The 13,354-nt window shown below is 40.3% G+C and overlaps 2 protein-coding genes across 2 annotated transcripts; both read left to right on the top strand.

Moving 5' to 3' along the window:
• Positions 1–139: 139 nt before the first annotated feature.
• Positions 140–6,760, top strand: lss (lanosterol synthase (2,3-oxidosqualene-lanosterol cyclase)). The gene is made up of 21 exons (XM_077001188.1): positions 140–270; positions 569–737; positions 1,029–1,167; positions 1,278–1,386; positions 1,639–1,760; positions 1,871–1,967; positions 2,048–2,183; positions 2,834–2,942; positions 3,019–3,137; positions 3,315–3,412; positions 3,545–3,572; positions 3,961–4,089; positions 4,179–4,229; positions 4,430–4,579; positions 4,653–4,749; positions 4,842–4,947; positions 5,030–5,095; positions 5,324–5,413; positions 5,520–5,690; positions 5,890–5,968; positions 6,098–6,760. The coding sequence occupies exons 1-21, from the start codon at positions 257–259 to the stop codon at positions 6,233–6,235; spliced, it is 2,217 nt and encodes a 738-aa protein (XP_076857303.1). The 5' UTR covers positions 140–256; the 3' UTR covers positions 6,236–6,760.
• Positions 6,761–8,589: 1,829 nt separating this feature from the next.
• On the top strand, positions 8,590–10,274 carry LOC143511601 (uncharacterized). The gene is made up of 3 exons (XM_077001187.1): positions 8,590–8,725; positions 9,390–9,833; positions 9,981–10,274. The coding sequence occupies exons 2-3, from the start codon at positions 9,586–9,588 to the stop codon at positions 10,072–10,074; spliced, it is 342 nt and encodes a 113-aa protein (XP_076857302.1). The 5' UTR covers positions 8,590–8,725; positions 9,390–9,585; the 3' UTR covers positions 10,075–10,274.
• The last annotated feature ends 3,080 nt before the right edge of the window (positions 10,275–13,354 follow it).

Here is a 13,354-nt window from a genome sequence, read left to right as displayed (position 1 = left end):
GACGGCATCGCATAGGGTGATGGGAAATTGAGTGTTTTTGCATATTGCGTGGCCGAACGTTGCATATATTGTACCACTGTAGAGAACTACATAAAAAATCGTAGTGGGTGGAACGTCGGTGTCAAACAAAATTTGGCTCGCATATTTCAACTTGTGGAGAGGTTAATCATAAAGTCTGAAGATCAAATCAAATATATTTGCATATACGTGTATATACAACACGTGTTGTCACAAAGCGCTTTACAGGATTTACAAGATGACTGATGGGACGTACGTATATAATCGTTTTCGTCTTATTGTGCAGATTTACTTGAAATGTGTTTTAGTAATTTTTACGATTATAATATTAGTCAATAACTCTTATCAGGGTGACATTTCTGTGGCTGTGTTAACACAATATAATGCAATCGATCGGTATATTTCTGGGGCTGTTCCCTTTTTCGTAGTTTTTATTGTTATTAATAGCTTCATTTTCCAGGTTACTTTAACGGCCTACATTATATTGTATCTTAACTGTTCCATGCTTATATTGTGAGTTAAACATAACACCATTACCAAACCAACTCAGGTGTCTGCGGAGAAGGGGGGGACCCTACAAAACTGAGCCAGCGACGGACCTAACACGGTGGAGACTGTCAAACGTGGAGGGCCGACAAACCTGGAGATACCTGGAGGATGAAGACGCAGGGGATAGGATCCAAACGATGCTGGAGGCTCACTCACTGGGCCTGGACACGGTAAACGCCAGGGTGCAGCTTGAAAGATATGCACCAACCAATTTTAAAAATCCCACCCTAACCCCCCAAAATGTATGCATTTTAAAATTAATGAAACAGAACGAAACATAAAGAATCAGAGCAACCTCCCAAGTTCATTTGACTTCATTTTACTGTATGCTGTATTTACAGCAATGCCAACTGTCAGCTCTGATTAGACAAAAGCAGACTGTGAGTTAGGTTATGTGCATTTAATTTGTGACGATTAAACTTTAATGAACCAGTCCTCACCCAGTGGTTTTGCCCCTATAGAGTGAGTTCATGCCATCTTCACCTGCTGCTCTGACAGCAGTTGAGGCTGCACTCAAGGGAATGGACTTTTACAGCCGTGTCCAGTCTGAGGACGGACACTGGTCAGGGGACTACGGCGGGCCACTTTTCCTGCTTCCAGGTACAGCGCAGTCACACAAAAACGTCTGTAGCGCAAATGAACGGGAAAATACAAGCAGCAGTTCTTTTATTTCCTTAATCTCATCATGTAAGTGAATCTGCATTTTTCAGGTCTTCTCATAACCTGCCATGTTGCTAAGATCTCTCTGCCCGAGGCCTGGAAGATGGAGATGGTGCGGTATCTGCGCTCTGTGCAGCTGTCAGATGGGGGATGGGGACTGTAAGTTTGATACGTGTTATTAAATCTTTCCAAGACATCATGACAATTACTATTGCAGGAAAATAAACCAAGCATAATAAGTATTCTCTGTCAGAAACAATAAAAGTAATTCTCCAGTGGAGGAGGTGGAAATTTTGAAATGTGTCTAAGCACATTAAAGGTCTTCTATATGACACATGTGATAATAATCATGTCCGTAACATCATAAACAAACGGGTCCGTCATATAAAACCTCTGTGGTGAACTTTCTAGGCATGTTGAAGACAAGTCTACAGTATTTGGTACAGCCCTAAGCTACACGACACTGAGAATCCTGGGAGTTCTGCCTGATGACCCGGATATGGTGCGGGCAAGGAACAACTTGCACAGTAAAGGTCTGGCTTTAACACTGAAGCATAAGGCACAGTGAGTTATTCAAGGAGTGTGATGCAGATGCAACTCCACTGTATGCTTCCACTGTTATTGACTTCCAGTTATTTTGCAGGAGGCGCTGTAGGTATACCATCCTGGGGAAAATTCTGGCTGGCCATCTTGAATGTGTACAGTTGGGATGGAATAAACACACTCTTTCCAGAGATGTGGTACACATTATTATGCACTTTAATACATTATAATGCATTGTTAAATGTATTCCCTTTAAAAGTCTATTATCATCAATCAGGCTTTTTCCAACATGGATGCCTGCACACCCGTCCACGCTGTGGTGTCACTGTAGGCAGGTCTACCTTCCAATGAGCTACTGTTACGCTGTCAGACTTACTGCCCAAGAAGACTCGCTTGTGCTCAGCCTAAGAGAGGTACAATACAAATTTAAGCCAATAGAGGGAGCCATAGAATAACACGGGTCTTATACAGCTGGGGTGTGCTGGGGGTACAAAACAGGTGTAATATAAACCTGAACCAATAGATTATAATATATTATATTATATATTATATTATATATTATACTATAACATATAATTATTTTAGGATAGGTGTGAAACATGTTAATGTTGGATGTATGACTTACATTTTATACCCACATTAAATATTTATAAATAAGAATATGGTTTCACAATGGATAAGGAAAAATATATATTTAGGCATTACTTGTACTGAAATAATGCACAACCAAATAAAGGACTCAAAGGTCTTCTTGACCCATTTGAGAAAACTAACCAAACACGTTTAATAGTAACACTGATTTCATTTGAAGCAGATTAAGGTTTACATAGAAAGTGAACACTTATATAAGTTGTCTGAAAGATATTTGGGCTATCATTTGGTTTCTGTTCAGACATACCTGAATCATACTTGGTTTCTGTTCAGACATACCTGAATCATATTGTCATCATGCCATTACTGTATTGTACATTTATGCATACATTTATATTAGCTACATAACTAAGCATTGTTTTGCAATGTATAAATGTATTTATATTTTGCAATGTGTGGTATTTATTTATAGGAGCTGTATGTCCAAGACTATTCAACTATTAACTGGCCAGCTCAAAGGAACAACGTTGCACCCTGTGATATATACACCCCTCATAGTACCCTCCTCACTGTTGCCTACAGTAAGGGTATTTTCTTCATGTATATATCTTGATTATTATGCTCAGTATATTGTGCCAACTAAACTCTATTTCACAGTGATCCTCAACATATATGAGGCTCACCACAGTACTACTCTGAGAGAGAAGGCAGTCATAGAGTTGTATGATCACATTAAAGCCGATGATCGCTTTACCCACTGCATCAGTATTGGTCCGGTGAGTTATCTAACAAGCATCTTTCATTTTTTTCTTTTAATTAAGATTAAGATTAAGAATCCTTAACATGTTACTTCAATAACCAAGTTTTTGAAGTTTAACAGCAGAGCTGAAATGTAGTTATTGTTACATCACCACAACATGCAATCAAAGTTTTTATTCTGGCTGTGTGCTCAGATCTCAAAGACCATTAACATGTTGGTGCGCTGGTATGTTGAAGGACCCTCATCAGCAAGCTTTCAGGAGCATGTGTCCAGGATCCCAGACTATCTCTGGTTAGTGATATTTGAGAGCTCTGAAGATGCCCATGATACTTCCTAAATGTTTAGAAAGCACTCTTTAATTTCGTAATAGACGAATATTCGATTGTGTAATTACTTATACAAGGTCCTTTTTTTCTTTTCCAGGTTAGGTCTTGATGGCATGAAGATGCAGGTGAGTGTCTGATTCACCATAATGTATCAGTTTACACATACAGATTTAGTCTTGTGCAGTAAACCATTACCAGTGCTCAGGTCAGGACTGGGTTGAGGCACAAAAGATTCCATGAAATGTTTGACCCACTTATGTACTCCAATGCTGTAGTTCTAGTTGTATTATGCACTTACCACTGCAATGCCTTTTGGGTTCCTTAGCTTAGATATCAAAGATACACATTTAAAAGAGGTTTAAATTCTATTTAGGTTTAGAGATTTAAATTCAATTAACTTGTTAACTATCTGTTCTATTAAAGAACAAATATAAAATTCATGTTATGATTTTTGGGGCATTTTGGCTAATTTTTTTCTTATATCTGTTCTGTTTTCAATTTCTAATCCACCAGGGAACCAATGGGTCCCAACTATGGGATACTGCATTTGCAGTTCAAGCATTTCTTGAGGCCCAGGCCCAGGACCACCCTGGCTTTACACAGTGCCTGAAAAAGGCCCACCAGTTCCTTAATGTAACCCAGGTGAAAGCAGCACCTTCCTTACCGTGTTCCTCAGTTGCGATGCAGTGCTTTATGGAATCCAAGACCTGATCAAATTGCCATTGTTCCAGATTAAAGAGAACCCTCCGGAATATGAGAAGTACTACAGACAAATGAACAAGGTACCTGCAGGCTTGCATTGAACGGTAATACGTTATCTGAATTTGGAACTTTCAAATGACTTTATAGAATGCATGTGTGCATATGTGTGTGTGCATGCACGCCTGCTTCTGGTGTGTGTGTGTGTGTGTGTGTGTGTGTGGGTGTGGGTGCGTGCGTGTGTGTGTGTGTGTGCGTGTGTGTGTGTGTGTGTGTGAATTAGGGAGGCTTCCCCTTCAGCACGCGGGACTGTGGCTGGATCGTGGCCGATTGCACAGCAGAGGGCCTGAAAGCAGTGATGCTCCTTCAGGAACAGTGTGGCTTCATCACGGAGGCCGTGCCCCAACAAAGACTCTTCGACGCGGTCGATGTGGTACGTTCCTCAGAGCACCCCTCAGCACAACACTTTCTTTAGCATGTGGAGCAAAACTCTCTTTCTCTCGTAGCTTCTAAGCATGAGAAACGCCGATGGTGGATTTGCCACATACGAGACCAAGCGTGGAGGAAAGCTGTTGGAGCTCCTGAACCCTTCGGAGGTGTTTGGTGAGGATCTCTCCATAGAATGCGACCCTATTTAATTCATTATGAGTTTTCCTGCCCTGTCTGGTGTTTGACCACCCTGTGCCGGGTCACAGGTGACATCATGATCGACTACACCTATGTGGAGTGTACATCTGCAGTTATGCAGGCCCTGCAACACTTCCGTCACGCTTATCCTGAGCACAGAGCCCAGGAGATCAGGTGCAATTCCAGCGCTCTGGGCCCAGCACTTGTTAGTACGTTCATAACATGGCATGCGTTGAGACTTAGTGTGTCGTTATAGGAGCACTCTTCAGCAAGGGCTTGACTACTGCAGGCGTGTGCAGAGACCCGATGGCTCGTGGGAAGGGTAGGCGGAGCTCCAGTTCAGTGCTGTTCAGAATTGTGAACTGAGAATCATATTGATTGATTAACTTTAAAATTACATTTATAGATGGCTATAAAGAGAATGATCAATTGACGGATGGAGTTTAACTACTATAATGTAGCATTACATACATTACAATTTTTTTTTTAGCTAAATACATATGTATTATATGTGATATATACATCTTTATCTTTGTTTCTGTCTCTGCAGGTCTTGGGGAGTTTGCTTTACATATGGAGTCTGGTTTGGACTGGAAGCATTTGCATGTATGGGTCATATCTTCCAGGATGGGTTCGATGGGTATGTTCTGGACTCATAAACCACACGAAAAGGCGGCTTGGGTCTCTGTTCGGTTCATTTGTCAGTCGGGCCTGCACAGTGACTCTCCCTGTTCTTCATGCTGCAGGCTGGTGTCTCCTGAGGTGAGGCACGCCTGTGACTTCCTCCTCTCGAGGCAGATGGAGGATGGGGGATGGGGAGAGGACTTTGAATCATGTGAGCAGCGGCGTTATGTACAGAGTAAAAACTCGCAGATCCACAACACCTGCTGGGCCCTTCTGGCTCTGATGGCTGTCAGGTATTCCCGATCCCCCCCTAGTACAAGCTGATTGAATGATTTTTTTTTCATGAATCAGGTTTTGTTTGTTTTGTTTTGATGGTTTTTTTGTTGTTGGTGACAAATCCCTAATAATCCACTTCTTATAAACTGTAAAGAGGCAAAAAAGGTTATGGTTTTATAGAACTTATATAATGTTTTTTTTTTATTCGGATTGAAGGTACCCTGACCATAAAGTAATTGAGCGCGGGATACAAGTTTTGATTGACAAGCAGCTTCCCAATGGAGACTGGCCACAGGTAGGCTGTGCTTGTCCATTGCTGCATTTTTGCATTATGATTTGTCAAGTCTCCACTGTTGGTCTGCTGTAGGTTTAAATGGAAATAATGCCTGTTGTGTATAATACAGACCCTTCTCAACCTTTTCAGGAGAACATTGCTGGCGTTTTCAACAAGAGTTGTGCCATCAGTTATACGTCCTACAGGAATGTGTTTCCTGTTTGGACCCTGGGCCGATTTGCACGACGCTACCCCTCCAGCTCTCTTGTGGGGAAGCTAAAAATGTGAGGTGTTCAGGGTTCATCTGTGAGGATCACCTGTTGCTTTGGTCTCCCATGGTCTGTTTAGTGCCTAATAAGTGTTCTGTTTTCATACAAACCAATTTGCAGCTAATGTGAAATTAGGACAGAGGTATCTACACTGGTCTCTTGTGATTTCAGAGATGATGTGCCTTGATGTAATACTTTATATGTCATTTTGAATGTAATTTTGCACATGTGGGGCACCCAGGCCAGATGTTTTTTGTCACCTGTAGGGTGAGCAGCTGCCCTCAATCGGGTCTCTGACTGAACCTGGACCTTTAGGTGCACTCACCTCATGTACTCATAATTAGTAATGTTTTCATGTAAATTTCTTTGCTTAGATGATGAATCACATATTGGTGAGACATTATCCCATAAATCTCTTTCTCATAATCTACTATAGCAGTAAATCTGCATCTTTTCTGTATCAAATGCACAATATTTCATTCGTCATTCTCTCAGTGTCATTTCTGTATGCATGTTGGAAATAAAACCAGCTTGTCCAGACCTATCTAAAGATATCTATGGATATCAGAAACATGTTTGTTGATTTTGTGGATACTGATGTTATTGAAAGTGTGATGTGGGGACAGAGGCGGTAGGAGACGGAGGCTGTAACCTAAAGCTTTTATTATCCATCACAAAATAATAAAGGAATTCAGGCCACTTGGCAAATGTAACATAAGATGAATACTCAAGAGTCCAAAGTGGGAGAGAGAGAGTTCACAGGCGACAGGAGGTTTGGTAGAGAGTAGGCTACTTCCCATGATGCAAGGCGAAGTTCATGAATGCGCAGCACTGGACTGTACGACCTGTGGGCTTTTATTAGGCCTAGTATTGATGAGGAACAGGTGTCAATACTGAGGGGAAAGTGATATGGCCCATATCATATGGGAGTGGTCTGGAGTGACAGGGTGTGCGCCGTGTAGGAGTTTGCGTGAGTAATTGTGAAAGTGTGCCTGTGCGCGCCCTCTGGTGGCGTCTGGGCTGACCCACCGTGACAGGAAGGTTGCTAGGTTACATATACATGGTATTGCCTTTTCACACACAATGTTTTCCATCAAGTTATACAGTTGTCTGTCCTGGTACCTGGTAAATTCACAAGCTTGACTGCAGGACCTTCTATGGTAGCTGGTTCTTTAGACTAAGAAATACATAGAAATGTCCTCTTCTTGGAATTTTCTTGTAGGTCTTACTCAAAATTCAGTACACCATTAAAAGTAAACGTATGTGTTCGCACCCATGCACGCACGTGTCTGGGTTCTTATATGTTCAGGGATAAACAGTTGATGAGGATAACTTTAGGGTTAAGTTTAGAAATTTAAACATAAATGTGACATTTTGCAAGCAGGAGTGAGACATGATACAAAATGTTCATTGAAGGGGAAAAAACCATGAGTCTCTAGCAGATATTCAGCACAGAGCACTGTTCCAGGATGCCTGTGTGGTTTAAACAGGAAAGTAAATTAACATGGAAGAGGTGATTGTGATCAGGGGCGTGTCTGAGTGCACTGATTGACGTATGTGTGACGGGTGACAGGTGGCTAGAAACCGGTCAGGGTGTGACAATGAAGTAAATTGTAAGGCTTTAAAAGCACACGAAGGTGTTTGTGTATATGTTTTAGGTCACTGATACTTTAGTCCCAGTCTCTGTTTTTGTAAACACACATTGTACCAGTGAACATTATTACTGCTAAATGGTAAACATTAGGTTCAAGTGGCAACTTGTTATGCAAATAGGCAGTGTTACTACTAGGAATGACGCAGAAACCAAAAGACGTTTGGTTACCTGTCATGTGAATTCGTGGCCAGACTTGTTTGGGAGTCTTAGTTACAGGTGTGTTTCAGGCAAATTCTTTCCCTTCGTTTTATGCCTTAATGTTGTCATGACCTGGGTTGGGAAGTTTCTTCATTGTTTTTGTCTTGTATTAACATTTTTATTTACATTCATTAATGTGTGTACAGTGTGTTACATAAAAACTGCATTCCACTGACTGCTTTGTTTTAAGAATCATGTTCTTGGTTACTAATAACATTAGCAAAATGAAAGAAATGTTGACATCAATTAAAATGACAATTTCTAGGTATAGTCAAAAACATATTTAACCTTTCTATTTTAGATTTGCTGTGATCAGTTTTATACTTTCAGATCATTATTATGACGTGCATGCATGAATTCAAATCTATCATTTTCTGTTGGTTCAAAATATGATGTTTAATATATATGATAGTGATATTATACAATTAAACTTTTATTTGTATGAGTTCTAACTTGCTCCAGCTCAGTGCTCCTATTGGTGGAAGTGTAGAATACATAAACATGTCATGTGACCCATTACTGAAACTCCCAAAGTCAAAGAGACAGTTTTCCTTCACTACCTGCTGCGTGAGCTTTATTTGAACTGATCTCTTAAACCCTCTTATTTTGGGATATATTGCGGCAAGTGAACCTCCTGTCATTATTTCAGTATATGAGGTACAGGACTTTAAACATGTCTTCATTTTTACTCTTTTTTCTTTCTCATCAGTTACATTTTACAATTAGTCTTAACACTGATATTGTTGAATTTAAATGCTTGAAGTAGTAATACATATTATCGCTTAAGTCGAACTGGTTTAAATGTTGAGGTTGCTTTATATCCTGTTTATCAACAATCTTGTTATCTGAAAGTGCATGGTAGTTCTCGGGCCTACTACATCGTTTCAATGTTCCCACAACCTCTGCAGAGCAATGTTTTTTCTGTTTGGATATTTTTCTGTGTTTTTAAGTAATAAACAAGTTACAGCATACAATTTTGTTTCTATTTTTATTGTCAGCATTAAAATATACCTATAGGATTTCTTGGTTAAAGCAAGTTATTGAAGGTCTTTAGAATAAGTTGACCTATGACAGTTTAATTATTCTTAATATATTTAAGGTTATTTTATTGAAATTCAAATTTTGCATACTTTTTTAACACAATGTGGAAATCTTCACACCGTAATATCTCTTAAGGGGTCACCAAATGCCTGTTATGTTATGAAATTTATATATTCTTATATATCATTTCTCACATACTACAACATATAAAGTTTGGATATAGTTTATTTACTAAAAAATATCAAACACAATTTTGATATCAAAATTGTTTTCATTTCAGCAAAGAGTGACTCTTACTGGCACCAGTATGAACCCCAACTACCCACAGCAACCAGGACAATGGGGCCATCCTGGACAGCCCTACCCTAACCCAAATGCCCCTTATGGCAACATGCCAGGATACCCCCCGCCTGTACAGCCAGGAGTAGTAGTGGTGTCTCCAGGAGGTGTATGTCAAGGGCCTTGTCATTGCAGATATGGCCCAGGAGGTTATTACCAAGGGCCAGTATATGGGCCTGGATATGGGCATGGATATGGACCTAGATATGGGCCTGGATATGGACCTGGTTATGGGCCTGGATATGGGCCTGGATTTGGGCCTGGATTTGGGCCTGGATATGGACCTGGATGTGGGCATAGGTGTGGACCCGGGTTTGGGTTCAGGCAGGGACATGGGCTTGGACAAATGCTCGGGCAATTGCTTGCACATAGGAAACACAGAAAGGTGAGAATCTGCTCACATTAAAACTGAACAATAAATAAATGCATCTAAACATAACAAAAATTATGCAGTAACTGTTCAAGGATAACATTCATTTGTGGAACTAAATTAGTATTTGTATGTCATCTAATCATGTATGCCTTTCCACAGCATTGTGGGAGCAGCTCAAGCAGTGACTCTGATTAGGGAACGGATGGAGATGGAGAATGTCTGCTCTTTGAATCTTCACCCTGCCCACTTCTAATCAGTTAAATCATTTATTAAAATGTTTATCAGCATTAATAAGTACTTTATTTATATAAAACATAAATAACATTTAGGTTTCACGCATTTAGTGCTTGAAAACCTATTTTAATTGCTTGAGGTTTTCTCGGCCCAGAAAGGCCAAGCTCTGTAAAATGTCAAATGACTCAAATAAAGGGACCTTAATTATCCTGAAGGTGATACAGCGTTTTACCTGTTTGTGATTTTACACAACAATATAAGGTTTAGAGACAAAACTCCTCTTACTCTTACAGATCCATATCTGTTATGTCCCAGTTTAGGTTGGGCCCATAACAATGGTGGTGAAAACGGTAAACCGGGTGTATTTTATTGATAGAGTGATTCTGTTTCCTGGTAACCAACAACATTTCCAAGATAGGCGAGAAGTGATACGTGGATTAAAACATTTATATAAAGGTGAACATGGTATACTTATAAGTGCCACAGACGATGTATCTGTGTTGGTTCACTTTCTTCACTTCTTTAGGTATGCCAGACGACCTGACCACACGAACCACTCGATTAGATATTTGCCTAACAAAATTATACAAATCAGTTTTGTGTTCAGTTTGTGTTTTTAGCTGTTGGATTCATGTTGATTGAATCATAACCATATTCTGAAGTAAACACCAGTGTAATTCTCTGTGATGTTTACCCTCCTTGAAAATGCTTATGTCTGTGTATTTGAAATAAAACCTATTTATTCATACATGCCCAAGATTGTAAACATGCACTGAGTTCACACACCACTGTGTGCATTTGTCTTTCCTTCAAATGTGGAAGAATGAAACTTAGAATGAAAGTTTCGCATGTTTAATTAAAACTAGACAGTAAGTGCTACTGAACTGCTACTTTAAAACAGCTTAAAAATTTTTTTCTCATATGTTGGCATTATAACTACAAATACTATTATAAAGAACTGAATTTCAGAATCTAATTACATTTTCAGCCACAAACTTATTTTTCCTGGAAGAGTCCTAAGCTATTTAAATGTACAACCTTTGGTAGATGCACTTATCCAGACAAATTTGTGGTTTGTGGTGTCTGTTAGAAAACTTATATATGTATATATATGTGTGTGTGGGCAGTCATGGCCTGGCGGTTAGGGAACTGGTCTTGTGACCGGAGGGTCGTGGGTTTGATTCCCAGACAGGCCATGACTGAGGTGCCCTTGAGCAAGGCACCTAATCCCAACTGGGCGCCGGGCTAGGGCTGCCCACCGCTCTGGGCACGTGTGATCCACAGCCCCCTAGTAATCACTAGTGTGTGTGTGTGTTCTGACTGCACAGATGGGTTAAAAGCGGAGGACAAATTTCGATTGGGGTGTAAAAATCACAATTGACAAAATATGGCACATTTCATTTCGTGTGTGTATGTATGTAAGGACAAATCTAAATTATGTTTAAAAGGGTTGAAAGGTTAAATACATTGCATATAGCAAAAAGGCAAGCTGGTTTTTGAAAAGCAAAAAAACAAAAAAATTATATGCAGTATGAATCCTTATGGCCAACAGGTGCTTGGGAAATCCTTCAAACAACATGAGTTACCCACCCCCACCACCAGGAGCATATGGCCACCAACCCATGGGCCCACAGCCTGTTCAAGGATGGAATGGGCAAGGAGCTCCTGCCTTCTGTAATAGCCCTCAGGGCAGAGCCGGAGTGGCTAATCGGGAGATTCGGGAGGAATCCCGATGGGCCGGCTCATGTCAATCTCTAGTTTGGGCCGATTGGGAGGGAAAAATTATTTTGGGCCGGATTTGGGCATGAAACTCCCGGGCTGAAAAAGGGGTCCACTCCGGCCCTGCCTCAGGGTCATTGTAATATGTATGGTCGTGGGTCATCATGGGTGTGGCAACTATTTTTAGAAGAAGCAAAGACTAAACTGCGAGATCACAGATATTTAAACATCATTGAAACTACAATACAGAAAGATAAGACCAGCTGTTAAAACAATGTTACAATGTTAAAACAAATGGAAATGTGGTAAATCAGGTTTTACAGGTTTTACCCCCCATAGACTATGGTTCTTATACTATTTTGCTACATGATTACATCATAATCCAGTGAGTTATGGATGTTGGGTCTCGTTGGTGGCCCCGATGAGGTGAGGTGATGAGGTCATCAAGTCAAGGCCTCCTTGTTCCTCCGGTCCACCAAATGTGCTGTCACCCTTGACGCAGACGCCCTAATCTACAGATAGGCTACACTCAGGAATGTCTGCCTTCTGCTTGCTAAGGGTGTTCACATGCACCATTTACTACAGAGAGAGAGAGAAAGAGAGAGAGAGAGAGAGAGAGAGAGCCTATGATCAATGTGTAATAGGTGCTACATATGTTCAATAATAAAGTGATTTCCATTCTACTCATTACTAAGTGTGATCAGTACATATATGTTTACTGATTAATATGATTACAGAAAGATAAAATATGAATATTTCCACCATATTTCCATTTTAGCTTCTGCTTGGTGGTTTTGCCACATATGAGACCAAGCATGGCGGAAAGCTGTTAGAGCTCCTGAACCCTTTAAACTTTTACATTATTTAATTACAGTTTTTTTCAACTGTTTACACACATTTTCCAAGATCTGTGTCTATTTTTCAAAACTCTACACACAAAACTCTCAATTGCTCACACAAAATGCAAAATGCCTCAAATTTCCAGCAAAATGACACACAACATTCAAAATGTCATAAACACATCTCAAAAGCAAGCACTAACATCACATTGCCAACACCTTTGTCATAATATTTTGTATTCATCATGTACACACTGTTGATCAAAACCTAAAGCTCTTCTTTCATTCATGGGATTCTATGTTATACAAAAGTGCAGAGAGAAGGTGAAATACTCACAACACACATAAACAGTTTTCATAAACATTATTTTTTCCAAATAATTTGCTGCTGTTACTGTAATATAATATTTGTACAGTGCAGAAAAAAAATCCAACCACAACATGAAGTTTGACAGACACCAAACACATGTCTGAAAAAGCTGGGGGGTGTTGGCTGTGGTGAGGGTATGGGCTGGGGGGTTGAGTGTGTGTCGAGGCTTCATCTCTTCATACCCGCCAGCGCCAGGTGGAGAAGAACTCATCAATTGGATTGAGAAAAGGTGAATATGGAGGCAGGTACAGAACAGAGAAGTGAGGATGGGTCACAAACCAGTTCTGGACCAGATGTGCCAGATGAAAACTGACATTGTCCCATATGAACACAAAACTTTGTTGATCTAGATTCTGCCGACCTTGGACAAG

The sequence above is a fragment of the Brachyhypopomus gauderio genome, chromosome 4 (genome assembly GCF_052324685.1).
Source record: "Brachyhypopomus gauderio isolate BG-103 chromosome 4, BGAUD_0.2, whole genome shotgun sequence".
NCBI classification, from domain to species: domain Eukaryota; kingdom Metazoa; phylum Chordata; class Actinopteri; order Gymnotiformes; family Hypopomidae; genus Brachyhypopomus; species Brachyhypopomus gauderio.
Note: the sequence above shows the minus strand (reverse complement) of the source record. Positions and strands in the feature narration are given on the sequence as shown.